Source organism: Equus przewalskii, chromosome 21 (genome assembly GCF_037783145.1).
Source record: "Equus przewalskii isolate Varuska chromosome 21, EquPr2, whole genome shotgun sequence".
Taxonomy (NCBI): domain Eukaryota; kingdom Metazoa; phylum Chordata; class Mammalia; order Perissodactyla; family Equidae; genus Equus; species Equus przewalskii.
The window spans coordinates 371,292-395,123 of NC_091851.1; the positions used below are offsets into that span (position 1 = coordinate 371,292).

Genomic DNA, 23,832 nt, shown 5'->3' on the forward strand with positions numbered 1-23,832 from the left:
CCAAGCGGCCGCCACAGCCAGGTTTCGTGTCAGTGTTCTGGTGTCTAAAAGGAGTTGGTGCTCCTTCCTTTCCCTGTTTTAAATAGAAATGTAACCTTTAACATAATTTTAATACCTACAGAACCAGCTGGGTATCAATCTTTTCCAGGAGAGATCTTGATCTTTGATAAATTTTTTTATTGCTTTTATTTTCTTCTTTAGTTTTTGGTCAAGCTTTTTTTACTTTTTTCTTGAGTAAATTTTAGTTAATTATGTTTTTATAAATCTATTCTAATCTATATTTTGAAGTATATTGAGAAATTTTTTTCTTTTCTGTACATATGATCTTTCCTATAATTATATATCAGTTTCCTTTTTTCCTAGCCATGTAACTTAAAAAAAAATATTGGTAACGATAATATATTAATCTTTTAGGATGTAGAGGAGGGAGATGTAGATTTCAGGTGATTTATATTGCTTTTCACAAGTAATAGTATTTATTTAGTTATTTATTATTTTGTGTGTGAGGAACATCAGCCATGAGCTAACATCTGTTGCCAACCTTCCTCTTTTTGCTTGAAGAAGATTATCTCTGACCTAACATATATTGCGAGTCTTCCTCTATTTTGTATGTGGGGTGCCACCACAGCAGGGCTTGATGAGCAGTGTGTAGGTCTGCACCCAGGATGCAAACCCGCGAACCCTGGGCTGCTGAAGCAGAGCACACAACCTTAACCCCACTACACCACTGGGTTGGCCCACAACTAATAGTATCTAGGGTGAGTTGAATTTATCATTTTACTTTCTAACTTTATTAAAAAACAACATATTCACATGGTACAAGATATATACATATAATAAGGTATATAACAAAAACTCTTGCTTCCCCCTCTGTGCTCATCCATCCTGTTCCCATACTCTTAGCTAACAATTTTTATTTGTTTCATGGATGTGCTTAGAGTGTTTTTGTATGAATAAAAGAAAATATGAATATAAATTCATAAAAGATACCATATTCTATACTTAGAGAGCTTTCCCATTCTCTTCTAAATGTTTGTAGTGTATGGCTGTGTTAGGCTCTGAATTGTGTTTCCCCCAAATTCATGTGCTGAAGCCCTAACCAGTACCTTTGGAGTGTCACTGTATTTGGAGAAAGGGGCTCTCTGTGTCCAAATTTCCTCCTCTTATAAAGGTGTCAGTCACATTGGATTAGGCCCATTTTACCTTAATGACTTCTTTGAAGGCTGTTTGTTTTATCTTGAAGTTACTTTGCCTGATAGAAGAATGGCAACACCTGCTTTCTTTTGTTTGCCATTTGCTTAGACTGTCATCTTCCATCTCTTCACTCTGAGCCTGTGTTGTCTTTAGAGCTGAGAGGTGTTTCCTGGAGGCAGCACATTTGTTGGGTCTTGCTTTTCAAGCCATCCAGCCACTCTATGTCTTTTCATTGGAGAATTCATCCCATTTACATTTAGAGTGCTTATTGATGTATGAGGGCTTAAAGCTGCCATTTTATCACTTGTTTTCCACTTGTTCTCTTTCCCTTGTTTCTCATCCCATGTATTTCAGACTGCCAGTTCAGTTTGGTGTTTCTCTATGGTGGTTTTCTCTTCATTTATCATTTGTGTCTCTGTTCTGATTTTTACTTAGTGGTTACCATGAGATGTGTATAAAAGATCTCATAGATGAGATAGTCCATTTTCTGATAGCCTCTTATTTCCTTAGTCTAATTAGGTTCCATCCCTTTTCTCATCCCCATCTACGTTATTGTTGTCACAACTTATTCTGTTTTGTGTTGTGACTTTGAGATTAAAATGAAGTGATTATAGTGATTTTTGATGCTTTCCTTCCCTTTATCTTTGATATTATAACTGTTTGCTAACCTGTTCTGATAGCTGCAATTTCCTGATTTTGTCTATTTATTTCCTTGCTCAGAGCTTTGTAACCTCCCCCCATTTTTTTTCCGGGTGTGAGGGCCTTCTTGATCATTTCTTGTGTGTGTGTGTGGGGGGGGGGGGGGGTGGATGGTGGTGACGAACTCCCTCAACTTTTGTTTATCTGGGAAAGGTTTTATTTCTCCATGCTAGCTGAAGGATATTTTCACTGCATAGAGTATTCTTGGCTGAAAGTTTTTGTCTTTCAGTATTTTGAATATATCATTCCAATCTCTCCTGGACTGTAAGGTTTCTGCTGAGAAATCTGCTGAAAGCCTGATAGGGGTTCCTTTGTAGGTTATTTTCTTCTGCCTTGCTGCCCTTAATATATTTCCTTCATCATTGACCTTTGCCAGTTTTACTAATATATGCCTTGAAGAAGGTCTTTTTACACTGATATAATTAGGAGTTCTCTTATCTTTTACTTGTAACTCCAGCCCCTTCCCCTAGTTTGGGAAGTTCTCAGCTATTATTTCTTTGAACAAGCTTTCTGCTCCTTTCTCCCACTCTTCTCCCTCTGGAATACCTATAATCCTTATGTTGCATTTTCTAATTGAATTGGGTATTTCTTGGAAACTTTCTTCATTTCTTTTTAGTCTTAGTTCTCTCTCCTCCTCCATCTCAGGCATTTCTGTATTTCTGTTCTCTAAATTGCTCATCCTGTCCTCCGTAATGTCAGCTCTGTTATTCAAGGACTCCAGATTTTTATTTCATTCATTGTGTTTTTCATCTCCAACATTTCTGATTGGTTTTTCTTTGTAGTTTCAATCTGTTTTGTGAAGAATTCCGTCTGTTCATTAATTTTATTCCTGATTTCATTGAACTATCTGAATTTCCTTGTAACTCACTGAATTTTTCAATGATAGCTATTTTAATTCTCTGTCATTTAGATTGTAAATTTCTGTGCCTTCAGGATTGATTTCTGGGTGCTTGTCTTTTTCCTTCTGGTCTGGTGTGTGTGTTAATATACCTCTTCATATTATTTGATGGGGTGGATTTGTGGCTTTGCATAGTGATAGTATTAGTTGCATATTCCACCTGCTGCCACTGGGAGTGGGGGGCCAGGAGCTGTGTATTTTGAGCCCACTGTGATCCCTGTCAGCTGTGCCTGTCCGAGCCTAGGCCACTCCTTGGGACCACCACTCTAGCCTCTGTACCTCTGTGTTGTTATTTTTATCTTCTACTTATTAGTGAGATCATACGGTATTTGACTTTCTCCGTCTGACTTATTTCACTTAGCCTAATACCCTCAAAGTCCATCCGTGTTATCACAAATGGCAAGATTTCAAGTGTATATAACTTTATAATAATTCTTCAAATACTGTTAATGATCCAAATTTCTGCTTTCTCATTTGGCTATGCTAAGTCCTTTGCTTTTCATATGAAATTTAGGATCAGCTTGTGAATTTCTGCCAAAAATAAACCTGCTAATATTTTGACTGGGACTGCCTTGAATCTATACATCAGTTTGGGGAGAACTCCCATCTTAACAGTATTGAATCTTCTTGCCTATAAACAAGGTTTACCTTCCCAGTGATTTCTGTCAGCAATATTTAGTGTACAGATCTATCAGATCTTTTGTGAGCATTTCATAGTTTTGTTTTTTTTAAGATTTTATTTTTCCTTTTTCTCCCTAAAGCCCCCTGGTACACAGTTGTATATTTTTAGTTGTGCGTTCTTCTAGTTGTGGCATATGGGATGCTGCCTCAGCATGGCCTGATGATCGGTGCCATGTCCGTGCCCAGAATCCGAACCAGCGAAACACTGGGCCACTGAAGTGGAGTACGTGAACTTAACCACTCAGCCACGGGGCCAGCCCCCCTAGCATTTCATAGTTTTAATGCTATTGTAAATGGTATTTTTATATTTCAAATTCTAACCATCTGTTGCTAGTAAATAGAAATACAATTGGTATTGAACTTATATCCTGCAGCCTTGCTAAACTCACTTATTAGATCTAATAGCTTTTTTTGTAAATTACATCATTTTCTACATCCACAGTGATGTTTTCTGTGAATAGAGTTTTACTTCTTCCTTCCTAATCTGGATGCCTTTCATTTCTTTTTCTTGCCTGATTTCACTGTTTAGAACCTCCAGGAGAGCAGTGAATAAAAATGGTCAGAACAGGGGCCAGCCTGGTGGCCTACTGGTTAAGTTCGGTGCACTCTGCTTTGGTGGCCTGGGTTCAGTTCCTGGGCGTGGACGTAAACCACTCTTTGGTGGCCATGCTATGGTTGTGACCCACAGACAAAATAGGGGAAGACTGGAATAGATGTTAGCTCAGTGCAGATCTTCCTCAGCAAAAAAAAAACCAAACAAACACAAAAGTGGCCAGAAGTCCCTGTCTTGCACATGATCTTAGGAGGAAAGCATTTAGTCTTTTACTATTAAATGTAACATTAGCTCTGAGTTTCTTCTTGATGTCCATTATCAGGTTAAAGAAATTCTCTTCTATCCCTGGTTCACTGAAAGTTTTTATCTGGAATGAATATTGGATTTCGTCATATCCTTTTCTGCCTCTATTGAGATGTGCATATAGTTATTGGGTCAGTGAATTATAGTGGCTGATTGATTGATTTTCCAATGGTAAGCCAACCCTGCATTCTGGGCATAAACCCCACTTGGTCATGTTTTAATACTTTTTCTTGTATTAGATTTGCTAAAATTTTGTTTAGAATTGTTACATCTGTATTCACAAAGGATATTGGTCTGTAGTGTTCTTGTCATGTCATGTCATGTCATATCTTGAACTACAATGAGTTTGGAAATACTTCCTCCTCTTCAATTTTTTGGGAGAGTTTGTATAGATTTGGTATTATTTATTCCTTAAGTGTTTAGTAGAATCCACATTTAAAACATCTGGGCCTGGAGTTTCTTTGTGGGAAGGTTAACCACAATTTCTTTCATAGATATAGGGCTATTTATTCTTCTAGAATGAGCTTTGATAATTTTTGTCTTCTCCATTTAATCTGAGTTGTTGAATTTATTGGCATAATGTTCATAATATTGCTTTATTATGCTTTTTGTAGCGATGTCACCTCTCTTATTCCTGATATTGGTAAATCTTTTTTCTCTTTTAACCTGATCATTCTGGCTAGAGGTTTATGAATTTTATTAATCTTCTAAAAGAACCAGGCTTTGGTTTCCATGGCTTTCTCTGTTCTTTTTCTGTTTACTATTGCAGGGAACAACAAACGTCTGTGTCTTTATATGCCACACAGTCTCTGTTACAGGTGCTTGATGCTGCCATTGTAGCACAAGAGCAGACAGAGAATACATAACAAGTGGGTATGGCTATGCCAATCAAACTATTTACAAAAACAAGCCATGGGGCTGGGCTTACCCTGCTGCATGTAGTTTGCCAACCCCCGTTTTTATTCTTTGACTTTCTACTGTGATCTTATTTCCTTTCTTCTGCTTACTTTGGGTTTAATTTGCTTTTGCTTTTCTAGATATTTAAGGTGGAAGCTGAGGTCATTAATTTGAGATCTGTTTTCTTTTCTAATACATGTATCTAGTGCTACGAATTTTCCCCTAAGTAAAGCTTTAGCTATACCCCACAAATTTTGATAGGTTGTGTTTTCATTTTCATTCAGTTCAAAATATTTGCTGACTTCCCCTCTGGTTTCTTCTTTGCTTCATGGTTTATTCCGCAGTCTTGTCATTCAGTTTCCAAATATTTGAGGATTTTCCAGATATCATTCTGGTCTTGCTTTCTAATTTAATTCCATTGTGATCAGAGAACATACTTTGTATGACTTGAATCCTTTTAATTTTTTGAGACTTGTTTCAAGGCTCAGAATATGATCTATCTTGGTCAGTGTTCCTGGTGCACTTCTGCTGTTGTTAAGTATTAGGTTCTACAAATATCAGTTGATTGATAGTGTTGTTCAGGTCTACTAAATCCAATCTCCTTGTTACTCCAATCCCAGCCAGAAGCCCAAAGTAAAAGAAGAAGTACCCTTTGATGAGTTTTGACAAATGTATACACTCATGTAACTCAAACTATATTGAGACTTACTATTTTAAAAACTGGTAGAACTAGTCCCCATTCATTGGCTCCTCTTTTTTCAGAATTTTCCAGATTATTTTATTTGCTTATTATTCTGTGCCATCAAATTGGCTCTGACTCCTGACAACCCTATGATTGAGTGGTGTCCACAGTGTCATGTCGTCAACAGCCCTACTCAGCTCCTGTAGACTCATGCCAATGGCTTTTTTCTTTTTTCGAGGAAGATTAGCCCTGAGCTGACATCCACTGCCAATCCTCCTCTTTTTGCTGAGGAAGATTGGCCCTGCACTAATATCTGTGCCCATCTTCCTCTATTTTATATGTGGGACACCTCCCACAACATGGCTTGATAAGCAGTGTGTAGGTCCACACCTGGGATCCAAACCAGTGAACCTGGGCTGACAAAGCAGAAAGCACCAACTTAGCCACTGCACCACTGGGCTGGCCTCCTCAATGGCTGCTTTTATGGAGTCAGTTCATCTCATATTTGGTCTTCCTCTTTTCCTGCTGCCTTCTACTTTTCCCAGCATTATTGTCTTTTCCAAAGAATCCGGCCTTCTCATGATGTGCCCACAGTAGGAGAGCCTCAGTTTTATCATTTTTGCCTCCAACAATAGCTCAGGCTTAATTTGCTCTAGGACCCACTTCTTTTGTCTTTCTGGCAGTCCAGGGTGCCCATAGAGCTCTCCTCCAACACCATATTTCAAATGAATCCGTTTTTCCCTGTCAGCCTTCTTCACTGTCCAGCTTTTGCACCTGTACACAGTAATTGGGAACACAAGGGTGTGGGTAACCTTGGCCGTGGTCTTTAATGACACTTCTTTACACTTGATGATCTTTCCTGGTTATTTCATTGCTGTGCTCCCGAGTCCCAGTCTTCTCTTGACTTCTTAGCTGTGGTCTCCATTTAAACTGATGACTGAACCAAGGTAGACAAAATCTTTCACAATTTCAGTGTCTTCATTGTCTACGTTAAAGTTGTGTAGTTCTTCTGTAGTCAGATTTTTATTGTCTTGATGTTCACATGTAGTCCTGCTTTGGCACTTTCTTCTTTCACTTTCGTTAGAAGTTATTTCAAGTCATTGCTGCTTTTTGCCAGTAAGACAGTGTCATCTGCAAATCAGATTGTTGCTATTTCTTCCACCAATTTTCACTCCTCCTTCATCTGAGTCTAGCCCAGTTTTTCATATGATACGTTCTGCGTATGGATTAAACAGGGAGATAAAATGCACCCTGACACCTTTGATTATCTAGTTGTGCATATAAACTTTAAAACTGTTGAATTCTGGGACAAGGGGTTTTGATCAGGGCAGGGAACACCCGTTTGTATTTTTACTGGAAATATATTAATCAGTTAATTTAGAAGAACCAACTTTATAGTTGTTGAAATCTTCCTATCCAAGAACTGACCCTTCCATCTATTCCAGTCCCTGTGTCTTTCTATAGAGCTTTAAGGTTTTTCTCACAGACATGTGCAGACAGGAGAGGATGGGGCACAGCAGTTTGCAGATTATGGGACCTCCAGGAAGGGGAAAGAGGTCGAGAGCAACAGAATAGAGTCTGCACCTCTATCTAAAATGTTGTAGCATAATCTTATTTTTAATGCATCTAGGTGCCTGGCACAGGAGTGTTTCTTATAAAACTATTTTTCTATACATTTGAAGTATTTTATAATTTAAAAAATTAAAAACAAATTTAGAAGTTAAATCAATTTTAATAGAAAGGAGTTAATTGCAAATAGTGATATGTCACATTACAGTAGTTTATTATGATAAATCAAATGACCACAATTTATGTATATTTTGGATATAAAACTATACTTTTTTATACATAATACAATTTCCAGTGTAATGACATTTCAATGAGGAAAAGATTGCATTTGCAGTAAATACCATCATCCCTGAGTCCACAGACCTAAAATAAGCCCTGTCCACACACCGCCTGGGGTGGAGCAGTCCCTGAAGAAGGAGCTCCCGTCCTTTGCCCTTTACTGCCGGGTTGACAGTCACAGCAAGGAAACTTTCTGGAATGTCTGTATATACCCACCATTGGGAATGCTCACCATCTAAACCCAAAGCTGTAAGAGTGAAATACAGAGCCTTGATCTTATGTTTTAATCTCTGCAGCCAAAGTCAAAAGGACAACATTGAAATTGTTTTGTTTTACCATTTTCTTTTAGTCCTTCCTTTCTGACAGCTTCCATAATCTGTTTCACCAGTGAGTAGCAAAATTGGGAATTTTACCTAGGGAAATTACTCAGGGCCACTGATAAAAAGTAGTATTTTCCAACATGTGTATTTCCCCAGCATCTGGCATGTGGTAGACATTGATTAACCGTCTGTGGGGTGAACAAAGGACCCCAGTCCTCATGTATGCCCAGGGGCTGACGGCCAGTAAGCCACAGAAAATTATGGCATCACAGTGGCTTAATATTAAATGATGTCCTTCCGAAATGAATTCCAGGAGAATAAGCAGTCGCTATACAGAGAGGGACGCTGCAGCCATCTTACTGAGTAGTTTGTTGAGAGCTCTAACCTTTTCTTCCAAGATCCGGGTTTTTTTCTCAGCATCTCGCTGCTTCTCTTCAGTGACCTGCAGTGCTTTCATCAGGTGAGCATTTTCCACGTAGAGCTCCTTGAGCAGCAAATCAGATTTTGTGTTCTTTTCAAACTAGAGGGGAGAAAGCCATGCTTTATTGTGAATCTAGTGCAGAAATGCTGCATGACCAGAGCTGTTCAAACCATAATTGTGGGCTTCTTACAGATCTGATACAAACATTGAATGTAATGACAAGTTTTGTTACCTGGCATGAGAGAGGACACTGAGAATCTGATGAACTATGTGGTAGAGAAAATTTAAGTCAATTCTGTGAGAATCGATTTTACCATAAAATGAAAACATACAAAGACCAAAATTCCCAGGCCTCTAAAAGGACTATTCAGTGCAGTACAAAACAAGGAAACTGTCAAGAGTGTTTGGTTCATCTCAGTGTGCTCTGCAGGCCCATCATGTCACCTGGGACACTGAGGCACTGCATCCCCCTCGCAGCCCAGGGTGTGTGAGCCCAACACCACACACACAACAGCATAGGCGCTTCAGCGGTGGGGACAGAGACCACTCTCGTCACGAGCCCTGTTCAAGATAAAAAGGCAAAAGCCCATGCTGAGTTCGTTCGTTGAACAAGTGGTTCCTGAGCTCCCCATGTGCCAGGCACGGCCCTAGCCAGGGCCCGCTCTCGGGGAGCACACTTGTAATGGATGGAGAGAACCAGAAACTAACAGGCAGTGTGTCAGGTGGTAAGGAGTGCTGAAAGAAACCCAGGGAACAGACGGCACAGGAGGGGTGCCCATTTTGGTCGGGGTGAACAGACGAGACTCCAGGTAGGTTGACCTGTGAACAATGGTCTCAGTAAAACACAGGAACAAGTCATGAGGCTGTCTGGGAGCGGACATTCCAGGCAGAGGGAGGACTGAGTGCGAGGGCCCGCTGTGGCTGGGGGCAACAGAAATGGCTGTCAGCAGGCCTGGGCTGGACCAGCATGGTTGCCACTGCCGGAGAGGGAGTCAGAGCTGCCCTGCTGGCTGGGCGGGCACCAAGGGAAGGAGACTAGATCCTGCAGAACCTTAGAGGCCACTGTAAAAACTCTGCCTTGTACTCTGAGGGACACAGGAGGACCGGAGGGCTCTGAGCAGAGAAGGCCAGCCCTTCAGTCACGTTGGAAAAGGACCATGGCTGCTCCTGTGCTGGGAACAGACAGAAGGAGGAAACAAGAACACCAGTTAGGAGGCAAAGGATGAGGGTGGAAGCAGTGGGGGATGGGGCGGGAACTGGCTGGTCCTGCGTCCACCCTGAAGGCAGGGCTGATGGATTAGAGGGGCCCTGGTGGGCAGGGGGGGAATGCCCCATAACTCCAAGCTAGTGGTGGGGGCGGCTGCGAGCTCAGACAGTTCTCTGAAGGTATTTCTGTAAAGAGGAGCAAACAGGGAGGACCAGGGCTCTCAAGGTGTGTATGCAGAGCGCAGCAAAGGCCCCAGCAGAGGAGAGGACGGGTCTGGAGGAGGGGGACAGAGGGCTCTAGGCACAAGGGGTGGGGTGGAGAGGTAGGGGCGGTGGGGGTGGCGCAGAGCATGGGCGCAGGGAGGGGGCACAGGCTGCACTTCTGGTCCTCCAGTGAAACAAGCAGCTAATCACAGATAGGAGGAGGGAGGAGGTGCTAGAGGTGGGAGAGGAGCCAGGAGAGGAGGAGGAGGAGCAAGGAGGGGCTGCAGGTGGGACTCCTCGCCCCACATCCCACGCAGGTGCGAGGCCCAGGATCTAACTGGAACTAAGGTTTGTCAGGCAACGTGAGGGTATGTGAGGATATGACTAGAAGGTCACCAGGGGCAAAGCTGGGGTGAGGGGAGTCAGGACAGGGGACCATGGAGGTGCAGGAGGTGCCAGCAGGGGACAAACCTGCAAAGACAGCGAGGTCAGAGCGGGGCAGCTGTGCAGTGACCCCAACTGGGCACTTTGCACTGTGCTTCAGGACCAAGAGGGGCACAGAGATGTCACCCCACGTGGGCTCAGCTCAGGAGCCTCCCATCAACCATACTTGATTACGATGTGCTACCATCTCTCTACAGATGCTGCCATTTCCCTTGATTCCCCCAGCACTGAGGATCACTCCAGAGCAGCTGGCTTTGCGCTCCCCTTCTCTGTGTCTCTGCTCCCTCCCTGACTGCCTGAGACTAAAAGCTCTCTCCATCTGGCAGCTGCAGCCTTCCCTGCTTTCCTTTTGTCTTTGCTCCCTATAGCAGCCCAGTTCTTTCTTTTTTTTCCCTCCCCAAAGCCCCAGTACATAGTTGTATATTCTGGTTCTAAGTCCTTCCAGTTCTTCTATGTGAGCTAGGGCCACAGCCTGCGAGTGCTGTTTCTGTGCCCGGAGTGAACTGGGCCGCCAAAGCGGAGTGCATGGAACGTTAACAACTAGGTCATCAGGGCTGGCTCCCGAGTTCCTTCTCTTTTCCCCAGACTGATTTCTTTAAAAATATAGATCATGCTCTTACTTAAAATCTTCCACAGGGCCGGCCCCGTGGCCAAGTGGTTAAGTTCATGCCCTCCGCTTCAGCGGCCCAGGGTTCAGATCCTGGGCACGGACATGGCACCACTCATCAGGCCATGTTGAGGCGGTATCCCATGTGCCACAAGTAGAAGGACTACAACTAAAATATACAACTATACACTGGGGGGATTCGGGGAGAAAAAGCAGAAAAAAAAAATCTTCCAATGGCTTCTAATTGCAATTAAAAGGAAATCCAAATTCCTGGCCTTGTGGGGGCCCTGCGTACCTGTACTTGCCCATCAGTTCACAGCAGCCACAAGAACCTCCTCGATGGCCTTCTGATGTGCCAGGGTGGATCCCGGCTAAGAACATTTGTCTGCACTGCTCCCTCAGCCTGGAATGCACCTCCTCCTGGGGTGTGGCATGTCCCCCTGACACGTGAAGACACATGGGGTCCTGTTACGGCCGTCCCAGTGATTGAGGGTGCTACCGGCACTGAGCCCTACAGCACGCACGACGGTCCTACCCAGTGAGCAATTCTCTCTTCCAAAATGCCAAGCTGGCCTCTGTTAGGGGACACAGCTAGACATTCCCATGGCTGGGACATTAGGTGTCTGCTCCCATACCGTCTCCTCGACATGGTACCCAGACCATTCCCGACTCCCCTCCATCTCAATTTCTCTTCTTCAGAGCACTTCTCACAGCCTGAGGTCATTTACCTTTGTTGCCTGTCCCCACCTCCAGAATGTAAGGTCCCTGAGGGCTCATCTCAGGGTCTACCTGGAACAGTGGTGATCAGAGAACACCTGCTGAATGACTGAATGAACGAATGAATGAATGTCCTTTCTGAGATGATGTGAACACCTCAAAAATACATCTTAAAACAGTTCCCCAAAGAAAATAAGCACAATGTACATACAAATATAGTGCAAGGTATATATTTAGTAAAACCAGTTTTCTACTGATTGCTTTTAATTGTTAATCTTCTGAAAAAAATTTGTAAATTCAGAGTCTCAAAATGAGGTTTAGACAGAGCCCCAGATTCAGTGGTTCCAGAGGAACATGGGGTTCTCGAGTTCTGTAACAAGACAGTCTCCCCTGATCAGCTACGTGAACACCCGTAAAAAAAACATCCGCATGACCGTGTGGGCACGGAATGACAGGACCGTCACCCACCTGCTCCTTCAGCTCACCCACTTTCTCCTGTAGGAGCATTTCCAGATTCTCCAGAATCATCTCCACTTCTTCTACCCGCTCTTCTGTGTCTTTAAGTTGTTTTTCCTGTTCTTCCTGCCACAAAAGGAGGTTACAAACCAGTATTTTACATTTGAAAAAGAATCAGCTCAGGCTTATTTACCTTAGAAGGGAAATTAGCTACACTGTACAAATCTGGGGGAACTGTGAGTAACTGTTTATCTGTACGAGTAATAGTTAAATAGTTAACTAGTTAATGGCCGTTTGGTCACAGCCACAAAGCTGTCGTTTCTCCTTGTAGTTCAAGGAGAATTAGCAGACTGCTTTGTCCTAGGAATTTAATCAGAAATGACTAACAGTGAGTTTCCCCAAACGTGTTACTATTTCCAAAGGGTTTCTGATTACAGTTCTCTGTTCTGCCAATAATCTGTCACAGCTTAACTTCATCGCCAGCTTAACATTTCTGCATAAGGCCGGCAGGTTACTCCTCCCTAGACTAACACTGAATCCACCTTTCAAGTCTGGCTCTGACTGCTTCCTCATGCAGGTGCCCCACCCTGGCTCCTGATCTCACACTCCTCCCTCCCTGGGTTTTTCCTCACCAACTGTGACATTGTGACATTCAGGGTGGAGTTGTTTTCTCAGTCTTTTAAACACTTAGATTGGGTGTACACATGCCACAGACCCTTCTGCACTTTAAAAGTGCTAACTCATTGATGCCTCGAAATAATGCTTTGAGGCGAGTACCACTGGTATCCGAATTTTACAGATGAGGAATCTGAAGCACAGAGAGGTTAAGTGGCCCAAGGTCTTTCAACTGGGAGGTGGTGGAGAATTCCAATCTCTGCAGTCCATGCTCTGAGCCAGCGTGCCCTGCTTCCCCTTGAGGCAGCACTCTGTTTCTGTATCTCTGCACACCTAGTCAGGCACACAGGCAGGACCCCTAAGTCTGCGCCAATACCTTCTGACCTCTTTTCCCACTGCCCTCCCCCTCCCACCCTGTGACCCTTGTTATCCTCAAACATGCGAAGGGCATACCCACCTCAGGGCCTTCACATGTGCTGCTCCTGTTGCCTGCAGCACTCCTTCCCCAGCTAAGTGGATGGCTTGCTCGCTCAACTCCCTCAGGTCTTGGCTCAAGTACCAACTTGGCGAGGCCCTCTCTGGCCACTCCATTTACAGTGGCAAAGCCCCTGCGCCTCAGCACTCATCACCCTCTGCTATGCTCTCCACGCACATCACTCACTGCTTGTTTCTCGGTTCTCTGTCTCCCCAGCACCACTGGCATGTGGGCTCCAGGAGGGCGCAGATTTCCACCTGGTGTGTTCATTGTGATGCCTACGTCAGTGTGTACCCCATGAATAACTTCTGTGCTCCTCGTGCCTGTGCATGGATCTTTTTCAGTCTGCATAATGGTTTAAGATTCACTTTAAATTAGATGCATCATTTGGAAACTGGGAGTGTTCATGTAAAAATCTAGTTTCTGGCTTTTCTTTGAAATCAGGAGAATTGGCACACTGGAGCCTGCACTCTCACAGGGCTACACAGGTGGGACCACTGCCCGTTGCCTCACTCATGGCCTCTGTCCCCACATCTCGGGCCCGGTAAGCAGTTTGAGTGTGTGGCCCCTAACAAGCAGCCATGTGGCCCACTGCATACGCACGCAGCCCCTGAAGACAGACTGTCTGGGAGGACCTGTGGCCCCAGGTTGGAGAGAGCTTCAGAGTCAGCTGGATCAACACTCCTGGAGCGGGGGAGACACCCTCCCCAAGAGGCTCGCCGCCCCTCCCTGATCCATCCTCAGCATCTGTTAGAGCCCTTTACTGTTCACGATGCAGAGCAGGGCCCTGCAGCTTCTCCACGACCAGTCCTCGAGGAGCCGCGCGGCTGTCAGGGGTCTTCCCCTAGACACTCGGGCAGGTTTTGGCTGAGTTACCAGTGATCCAATCTCACCTTCCCCATTACCGACAATTGGTCCTTGGGGCCCTTGTCACCACTCACCCGCTGTGTTTCCAGCCGCCTCCCCTCCTCCTCATGGAGGCTGCACTCCTCACGGAGCTGCTGAGCCACCCGCTGCTCCCCTTCCAGCAGCTGCTGCAGCTCGGCCACATGGCCCCAAGGCACCAGCAGCTCCATCTGCTCCTGCAGCTGGTGGACCTCCCGCGAGTGCTGAGCCTGTGCCAGCCTCAGCTTCAGGCTGGCTCCGTGCAACTGCAGAGGGGAGAAGGCCACACAGTTTGAGTACAGCTGCCGAGAACGATAGGGTCATTACCAGACACGACAGCCTCCAAACTGAAAGGGTAAGGGAGGCATCCTTACTCCTCTCTGGCCCCTGCATCTGCAGCACAACGCGGGGTTCACAAAGAGCCCGTTCTCCTGAGTTCCGGCAGCCAAACTCCCAGTTAGCCAGAGTTTGGGCTCAGGGAGAGAGTCAAGAAGACTTTGGTCTTTAATCCTCAAAATGGTAACACTGAGACTTTCCACTGCATCCACAGGAGGGTCATGTTATACGTACAGTCCGTTCAGTTTTACTGTTCAGCATACTTCACTGCTAATTATTTAAAAGCTGTAACGCATGCAAGCTGTGTGCGGTAATTTTCTTCTAAGCGGGGAGGGTACACTCTCGAGACCGCCGTGAGGCCGGGCTCACAGAGGGTAATTAGACCAGTGACCACTGACAGGGACTTCGGAGCAGGTGTGGATGAACCACAGCATCTGACTCCCCAGCCACAGAGGACGGCCCAGAACTCACCGGAGTTCTGTGAACTGCTAGTGCTGAACTACACAGAACTCGGCCAATCCTCGTGGTCAGCAGGTGGGAGGCCAGATCTAAACCCCATCGACATTCACTCTAACTCTGGAGGCTTCTTCTAGAATACACAGAATTTCCATAGCACCCTAAAAGAACCAGCCGTGTCAGCCCCTTGTGCACCTCTAAGACCCCAGAGACAAGAGAGGGAGGTGGCTCCATGGAAGGTCACACTTAGGGCAGGTCCGAGGTGGTCACGTGGACACAGAGAAGAGGAGGGCACTGGCTACAGCCACACTGGGGCGAAAGCAAGGCTGCAAACCTCCAGCCCAGGCTCCCTTCCACAGTCACTGTGTCACCACGAGTCTCTAAGGGGCCTTCTGGGGGCCCAGTCAACACTGTAACATGTGTTACAGTGGTCATTTAAATGTTACAATGTAACATTTAAGACAGGGGTCACCCCAGAGACGACCTCACACGCAGTTCCCAGGATGACAGCCATCCCGCTCTTCGGGAGGAGAAGTGGGGAGAACCAGTTCTGAAACACATCACCACATGGAGCCTCCTCTGGCCTGCCTTCAGGAGCCATCCTGGGTCACCCGCGGGGAGCTGAGCCCGCAGGCCCTTGTGACTCCAGCGTCAGAGCACCCACCCACCCCAAAGGCACTCTTGCTCTCTGACCTCGCTCCTCGTCACCTCTGACGCTGGCTCTTCCTCTGGACACACTGCCCCATGCTCCTCACTGCCTCCTTCTACGGCCATCTTTCTGCTCTGACATCTCTCTGGCAGGGAGGCCGCTGTCCAGCCCATCGTGAGGCCTCTGTGGCCCTACTGCACTCTGCACAAGACAGAAGTTCATAAATGACCCCAGAGCTGAACTCCTCTGAGCCCTCTTCCTTTCCATCCTCGTGCAAGCAAGACTCGGGAGGAGGCTGAGCCGGCTCCAGAGACGCCTGTTCGACTGTCCAACAAGAAGGGGAGGACGTCCCCAGAAGAGCACCAGGCATACTGACAGCCAGGAAATAAAGGCTTTGTGTCCTGGGCGCTGGGGCATGGTGGTGAGCCTCTCTCAGCCACCGGCTCCTCCTGCTCCTCCTGTTCCTTGAGAGGCAGGGCTGTACCTGCCCCTTGAGTCCAGGCTGGACCAACAGAATGTGTGGGAGGGACGTTCTGGAATGCCCAGGCACAGTCCTGAGAAGCTGGCAGCTTCTGTCTGCTCCTCCTGGGGCGCCTGGGTGCTGTTCTTCTCAGAGCCTCGCTGCTGCGCTACGGGAACCTCATGCCACGCAGAGGCCAGGTGTGGGTGCCCCAGCTGCCAGCCAACACCACGCACTGGCCTGCGGCGAGCCCTCTCAGACGCCTGCCTCAGTCGAGCCTTCGGACTACCCTATCAGACTGCAATTGCTGGAGACCCCAAGTGAGACAGGCCAGCTGAGCAGTCAGCCCGCAGGCCAGGAAGGATACAGACAAAGGGCGTGAGAAGCCACCAAGTTTGGGGGAGGTATGCCACGCTGCCACACAGAACCAGGATGGGCTTCCAAGGCCCGTGACTCATGCAGTGCTCGGCCAGCCCATATGCCCTCTCTGAGCTCCCAGGAAGCCCCTCCAGTGGCCTCACCCAAGCTGCTCTCCTGCTAGGACCTGTCCAACCTGCCCAGCTCTGTGGCCTCCTGGGCACTGCTTCTCAGAACCACCCACACACGTGCCAGTGACACCAGCTCCCTCCCACGTGGCTCCACGCGCCCCCTCGCATGGCATGCCCACAGGCTCCCTAACTGCCTGGAGGCTCCTCTTCCTCATTTGTGCCAACTTTCATCAATGTGTTTTTTGGGGGGGCCTCCTCTAAATCATGAGAAAAGGAGAAGCCAGCTCACGTCGCAGCAGCACAGCTTATGTCAGGTGTCTTCTGCCTGTGACGACGGCCAACTCCTTAGCCTCAAAGGGCTCAGATCGGCCAAGGCAATTTCTCAAGGTTCCTCTTGGGCTTAAGAATAGAGAAGGGAGCCACCCGATATGCAGAGGGACCTCTGGGAAAGTGTCTGCTTGCAGTGGGAAGGCTGGGAGCCCACAGGAGCCCCTGACAGCACATCCTAAGTGTCTGCCCAGGCTGACCCCTCCACAGCCTCGGGCATCTCGCCCCTCACATGGGGTGGCCACTGACTGGGAGCCAGCCGGGGAGCCTGCAAAGAGGCTCAGCAGAGGGAGGTGCGTGGGTGCCACACAAGGGAGAACAGCACTGGGCCTGAGGCCGCGCAGTGGAGGCCCCTCCAGCCTGCGCGCACGGCAGCCTCTCTCATGGCACCTCTTTTCTCCCTGCAGCCCCGGGCCCTCCAAGCGCACCCACAGCTGGGTCCTCGCCAGGCGCTCGGCCCTCAGGGCCCCTCCCACTGTCACATCCCTGCATTCTCTCCTCCCACTCCATCACCCTCCTCCCCCAGGAAGAAGTGGCTCCCCCTCTCTGTGTCCCTGCACCCCACCCTGTCAGGGCACCCAACGTCCCTGCCTGGCCCGCCCTGCTCACACCTGTTTGTCCCAGACTGTGAGCTCCCCGCCCCATTGTATTTACACCACCCAAGCTGGCGAGCGCTGGAGAAATCCTGGAGCCGGAGAGAAGGCAGCGCCAGCAGGCACAACACCCAGATGTGTGCCATTTCAGTGCCTCTCTCTGTGCACCTGAAGTGTGAAAGGATGGCCCCACCTTGTTTTATTGTGCTTCACAGTAAAAAAAAACTGGTTTTCACGAATTCAAGGTTTGCGGCAGCCCTGAGTTGAGCAAGTCCGGGGGCACCACTTTTCCAACAGCATTTGCTCACTTCATGTCTCGGTGTCACAGTTCAATATTTCTCACAATATTTCAAACATTTTCATCATTATATTCGCTGTGGTGATCTATGATCAGTAACCTTTGATGTTACTATTGTAATTGTTTTGGGGCACCACAAACCAAGCCCATATGGCAAACTCAATCGACAAATGCGGTGTGTGTTCCGACTGCTCCACCGACTAGCCGTTCCCCATCTCTCTCCTTCTCCTTGAGTCTCCCTGTTCCCTGAGATACAACAATATCGAAATTAGGCCAATTAATAACCTACGATGACCTCTAAGTCTTGAAGTGAAAAGAAGAGTTGCACATCTCTCATTTTAAATCAAAAGCTAGAAATGATTAAGCTGAGTGAGGAGGGCGTGTCGAAAGCCGAGACAGGCCAAAAGCTAGGCCTCTTGCACCAAACAGTCAAGTTGTAAATGCAAAGCAGAAGTTCTTGAAGGAAATTAAAAGTGCTACTCCAGGGAACACACGAATGATAAGAAAGTGAAACAGCCCTATTGCTGATATGGAGAAAGTTTCAGTGGTCTGGAGAGGAGATCAAACCAGCCACAACATGCCCTTAAGCCAAAGCCCGATCCAGAGCCAGGCCCTGACTCTCTTCAATTCTGTGAAGGCTGAGAGGGGTGAGGCAGCTGCAGAAGAAAAGTGTGAAGCCAGCAGAGGTTGGTTCATGAGGTTTGAGGAAAGGAGCCGTCTCCATAACAAAAGTGCAGGTGAGGCAGCAAGTGCTAATGTAGATGCTGCGGCAAGTTCTCCAGAAGATCCGGCTAAGATCATTAATGCAGGGGCCAGCCTGAACAACAGATTCTCCAGTGCAGATGAGACAGCCTTATATTGGAAGAGAGGCCATCTAGGACTTTCATAGCTAGAGAGGAGAAGTCAGTGCCTGGCTTCAAAGCTTCAAAGGACAGGCTGACTCTCTTGTCAGGGACTAATGCAGCTGGTGACTTTCAGTTGAAGCCAGTGCTCACTTACCATTCTGGAAATCCTAGGGCCCTTAAGCCTTATGCTAAATCTACTGTTCCTATGCTCTGTAAGTGGAACAACAAAGCCTAGATGAGACCACATCTGTTTACAACATGGTTTCTTGAATATTTTGAGCCCACTGTTGAGACCTACTGCTCAGAAAAGAATATTCCTTTCAAAATATTACTGCTCGTTGACAATGCACCTGGTTCCCCTAAGAGCTCTGAGGGAGATGTGCAATGAGATTAATGTTGCTTTCATGCAGAACATCCATTCTGCAGCCCATGGATCAAGGAGGAATTTCAACTTTCAAGTCTTATTATTTAAGAAGTACATTTTGTAAGGCGATGGCTGCCATAGATAGTGATTCCCCTGAGGAATCTTGGCAAAGTAAATTAAAAACCTTCTGGAAAGGATCCACCGTTCCAGATGCCATTAAGAAATTTGTGATTCATGGGAAGAGGACAAAATATTAGCATTAACAAGAGTTTGGAAGAAGTTGATTCCGACCCTCATGGATGAGTTTAAGGGGTTCAAGATTTCAGTGGAGGAAGTAAGTGCAGATGTGGTGGAAACAGCAAGAGAATCAGAATTGGAAGTGGAGCCTGAAGATGTCACTGAGTTGCTGCGACCTCATGATCAAACTTGAACAGACGAGGAGTTGCTACTTATGGATGAGCAAAGAAAGTGATTTGTTGAGATGGAGTCTACTCCCGGTGGAGATGTTGTGAAGTTCATTGAAATGACAACAAAGGATTTAGAATACGACATAAACACAGGTTTGAGAGGACTGACTCCAGTTTTGAAAGTAGCTCTACTAGGGGGTAAAATGCTCTCAAAGAGCATCACATGCTACAGAGAAATTGCTCGTGAAAGGAAGAGCTGATCGATGCAGCAAACTTCAATGTTGTCTTATCTTAAGAAATTGCCACAGTCACCCCAACCTTCAGCCACCACCACTCTGATCAGTCAGCAGCCATCAACACTGAGGCAAGACCCTCAGCCGGATTAGGACTCGCTGAAGGCTCACATGATGGTTAGCGTTATTTAGCAATGAAGTATTTTTTAATTAAGGTGTGTACTTTGTTTTTTAGACATAATGCTATTGCACACTTAATAGACTACAGTATAGTGTAAACATAAGTTTTATATGCACTGGGAAACCAAAAAATTCATGTGACTCGCTTTGTTGTGGTATTTGCTGTATCGTGGCGGTCTGGAACCAAACCCGCAGTATCTGTGAGGTCTGCTGTGTAAGACGAGGGCACAGAGCTTGCTAACCACAGGGACTACTCTGACCCCAGGGTTTCGACCCTGCTGCCTTGGATCTGACACCAGGTCCCCTCCTCAGAGGCCACTCCAACACGTTCCTTTGGCTCTTCCATTCTATTGAAGGCACACCCAAAGGGACTGCTCATTGGCCTTCTCCCACCGTGAGTGCGTGACTAAACCGAGGCACAGCTCTGCATGTGGCTTGCTCAACACCAACCCAACCCTGGACTAGGCTTGACTTTACTTCTGAGCCTGGTAAGTACCTGACTAGCTGTGTGACCTCAGGCCAGCCCAATAACCTCTCTGGGCCAGAGTAGTCCAGCAAGGATCTGTCAGACTAAATTGCGTTGACTCTCCTCCCAGCTGGGACCCGGCCCCGGCCATCAGGCACACTCACCTGGTCTCGACTTTCTTCAAGGGTCTCTCTCAGCTGTGACTGCAACAGTCTCAGGCTCTGACATTCTTGATTTACATGTTCAAGTTCAAGTTCAAGTTTTTGGATTTGGTGACCCTGTTTTCAAAAGATAAATTTCACAAGTACAAGAAATATCTTAGCAGTCTGGAACATGTTTAATGCAGAAACTTCAGAAAATTACGGAAAAGCAAAAATTACAAAATTTACATCACCCGTGATCCCAGCAGCCTGAGCACTACACCTGACCCTGCGCGTGTGATCTGTTACCTTCCTCTGCAAACATGCATTTCTAGTGGGAAGACTGGCGCCGTGACGTGGGCTCTGCTTTCCCCCTTACCTCCCCTCGGGCATTCCCCACGACATGAGATATTATTTGGAAGCACGACTGTTACACGCCTGCACCATAATTAACTCCCTCATTCAGTACTGTCGATGATTTCCGCTGATTCCAACTCTGTTAGCTATTACAGATACCACAGCAATAACAACACTTCCAGCGAAGTCTTCCACAATGCTCGGGAAAAATTCCCCCAAGTAGAATCAGGAAGTCAGAGTAGACTGACAACCTTGAGGCTTTTGATATATATTTTGCCAAACTGTCCTCCAGAGAGATCATATGCGTTTATTCTCTATCAGCAGGATTTAATTCCTTTCTGCAGCTTTTTCTAGATATCAGGGATTTGCAAAAGCTGCTGAAGTCACGTGTTTTCCAGGACCTGCTTGCTAGGTCCCTGGCTTCACTGCAGGGCGGCGCCCACCTCCAGGCTTCAGGGCTGTCCCTAACCTGTGTCAGGCTGCTTCTCTAGCTGCCACTCCTCCACTGGCCATTCACCTGCAGCTCCTCTCGGTGGGCCCCCTCCTCCAGTCTCTGTGTTAACTGCTGAATGGTGATGCGAATCTTCTCGTTTTGGGCCTGGTGGGTGGAGGCCTCCTCTCCCAGCTCAAGGATCCTGTGCTTGAGCTGGGACAATTCATCCTTGTATTTCTGACTCTAGAGCAAAAAGGTTGGAAAGGTGGAAAGGTTATTTTTTTAAACCAGCAGCTCGACTCAAGATCATTCCAGTGGCTCTCAACTAGGGACGCTTTCGTTCCACACGGCACATCTAGCAATGTCTCCAGACACTTCTGGTTATCACAGGTCAGGGAGGGACTGCTACTGGCAACTAGCGGGTGAGGCGCTCAGCATCCTCCACTGCAGAGAATGGTCCAGCCCCACATGGCCATAGTGCCAAGGATGAGGAACCCTGCTCCGTCCCCTAGAAGAAATGGGACCCATCTGGACTGCCAGAGGGGGTCAGACGCCACAAAAACCGAACCACTGTTCTGAAGACCTTTCACGTTTTCCTCATTTCTTCCATAGTTATTTCTAAGATTATTTTAAGCAGTTTGAAGAAAAACACCCTAATTAAACTTAAGGTATATGAATTTCCTCAAAATCTCCTCTGATTTTGTCATTAAACACAGTTTTCAGCAGGCGTTGATTGAACTGTATATTTCGCTTTTTCTCAACAGCCACAGCCACAGCCCAGCAGACGGTGGGTGCTCAACAAGGCTCACTGGGTAACGAGCAAACGCACCGCAAGCTGAAGCAGGAGCTCGAAAGGAGGCCTTACAGCCTTTCACCAAGGAAATTCCAGTTATTTTCAACTGTTTGTCAAGACTATCTTCAGATAAACCACACTTTGCTAACTTGCTTTTTTACACAGCAGTCAGCTGTCGAGGCCCAGAGTTGGCCCTCGGGTCTCGTCAGGGCGGCGTCCCTGCCTGGCCCCAGCACTGCTGGCGACACCGGCCCCCAGGACTGCCAACAATCATGTCACTTTTCTGTGTTTGAGGGTCTGATAAACACATAATAGACCATGTTGTTTCAACTCGGATCATTCCAGCTTAGCAGGCTACACATTTTTCTTGTGCTGATTTCTCATTTTCTTCTCTGTAAATTAGTCACCATTGTGTCCTCTCCCAGGAACCTTGGTACCGAGTCCCCGGCAGTTGTGTCTGGTATAGAGTGCTCTTGTGTTTATTACATTCTACTGGGAAAATGAGAACTGTTTTTAATATTGATACACATTCAGCTTGTCCTCTGAGAACAGCCTTGATTTCATTATCAGCCAGAAATGGACTCTTCCTTCAACTCCTGGGATCAACCCACTGGTTGATTTTCTTCTATTCGTCTTTCACACGTAAAGTATTTGTTTGGAAATAATTTCAGACTTACAGACCACTTGCAAGGCTATTACAGAGAACATCTGGCACCCTCTCCAGGCCCAGCTGATGGCGTTTTCCTGGCCACGTTGTGAGGCACTCCCCATGCGCGACATATGCACACATGCACATGGCGGATTCTGAGCCACAGCTGGCAGCGTGTTTCCTAAGAAGGGGCGTGTGCTCTCGCATGGCTGCCGTGCAGTTCTGGCTTCAGGACATGAACCTTGAGGCACCACACAGCCCAGTTTTGCTACCTGTCCAGTGATGGCCTCTGGAGTGCCCTCCCGCTCCACCATCAGGTAAGGCCTTTTCCATGAGGTCGTTTTGGCCTCCTTGGATCTGGAATGTTTCCATAGCCTCTGTCTTTTATGACACTGACAATTTCGACACATACAGCCCCTCCCCTGCTCTCCCCTTAACAGTTCCTCATTTCAGGTTTGCCTGATGCTCCTCGTATTTAGACTCAGGTGATGTGTTCCTGCCAGAACACAGCTCAGCTGCCACTGTGTCCTCTTCAGGGCATCACATCGGAGGTGTGAGACGCCATCTGCCTCTGGGCGTTTGTATCAATCACCTCGTTAATTTCTAAATTGCATTCATCTGGGTTTTACTGCAGAAGGCAATATGAGATGCTAGCAGCTGTCTCCTGGGCCTATTTTAAAACAAATGGATACATTTGCTAAATAGGTTCACTCTGAATCTGATCAAGCCTTTAGGCCTAATTTCCAGTTTATAAGAAAAAGAAGGGACAGAGGATCACACTGAATGACACTATCAGGAAACAGCTGAACAGCTCCAGAACGTGGGATGACCTACGAGAGAGCTGCCAGGTGTCTTCAAAAAGTCGGCGTCATGTAGGAGAAACGGGTGGTCTAGATTAAAAGGGCTAAAGACACTGCAGTAGGCTGTATCTTGTAACGACATCCTGAACAGCATCTCCCCTCCCACATCACCTTCTGTAGTGTGACCTAGACATTTGCCCACCAAGAGGAGCCTAGAGCCCCTCCCCAGGGCTCTGCAGGCTCCTGGGGCGGGATACGGAGTGATTTCCAAGGTGGGCCAGGAGCCTTGCGCCTTCCACTGGGTCCCCCTGGAACACTTGCTGTCTCATGCCTCCCCCACTGCTCCCTCCAAGAGCCCGGCCCCCTGGAGAGGGTCCCCTAGAAGATTCGGGCCCCAGCCACCTCAGGCACCCTAGCTGTCCAGTCTTCCCAGCCAAGGCCCCAATGTTGAGA

At 47.0% G+C, this 23,832-nt stretch overlaps 1 protein-coding gene across 19 annotated transcripts in view; it reads right to left on the reverse strand.

Moving 5' to 3' along the window:
- Positions 1-7,669: 7,669 nt before the first annotated feature.
- NINL (ninein like) overlaps positions 7,670-23,832 on the reverse strand; it is a 134,728-nt gene continuing 118,565 nt past the window's right edge. For 9 of the 19 annotated variants that reach the window (XM_070588924.1, XM_070588925.1, XM_070588930.1 and 6 more), the window contains 5 exons: positions 21,222-21,380; positions 20,372-20,485; positions 14,162-14,371; positions 12,143-12,256; positions 7,670-8,595 (listed from right to left, as the gene is read on the reverse strand). In XM_070588924.1, the coding sequence (XP_070445025.1) occupies positions 8,404-8,595; positions 12,143-12,256; positions 14,162-14,371; positions 20,372-20,485; positions 21,222-21,380 (789 nt within the window). In that variant the 3' untranslated portion in view covers positions 7,670-8,403. Of the gene's footprint in view, positions 8,596-11,252; positions 11,784-12,142; positions 12,257-14,161; positions 14,372-15,590; positions 15,748-20,371; positions 20,486-21,173; positions 21,381-23,832 lie in introns of all 19 variants that reach the window. The other 10 variants (XM_070588929.1, XM_070588933.1, XM_070588928.1 and 7 more) reach the window with 7 other exon arrangements.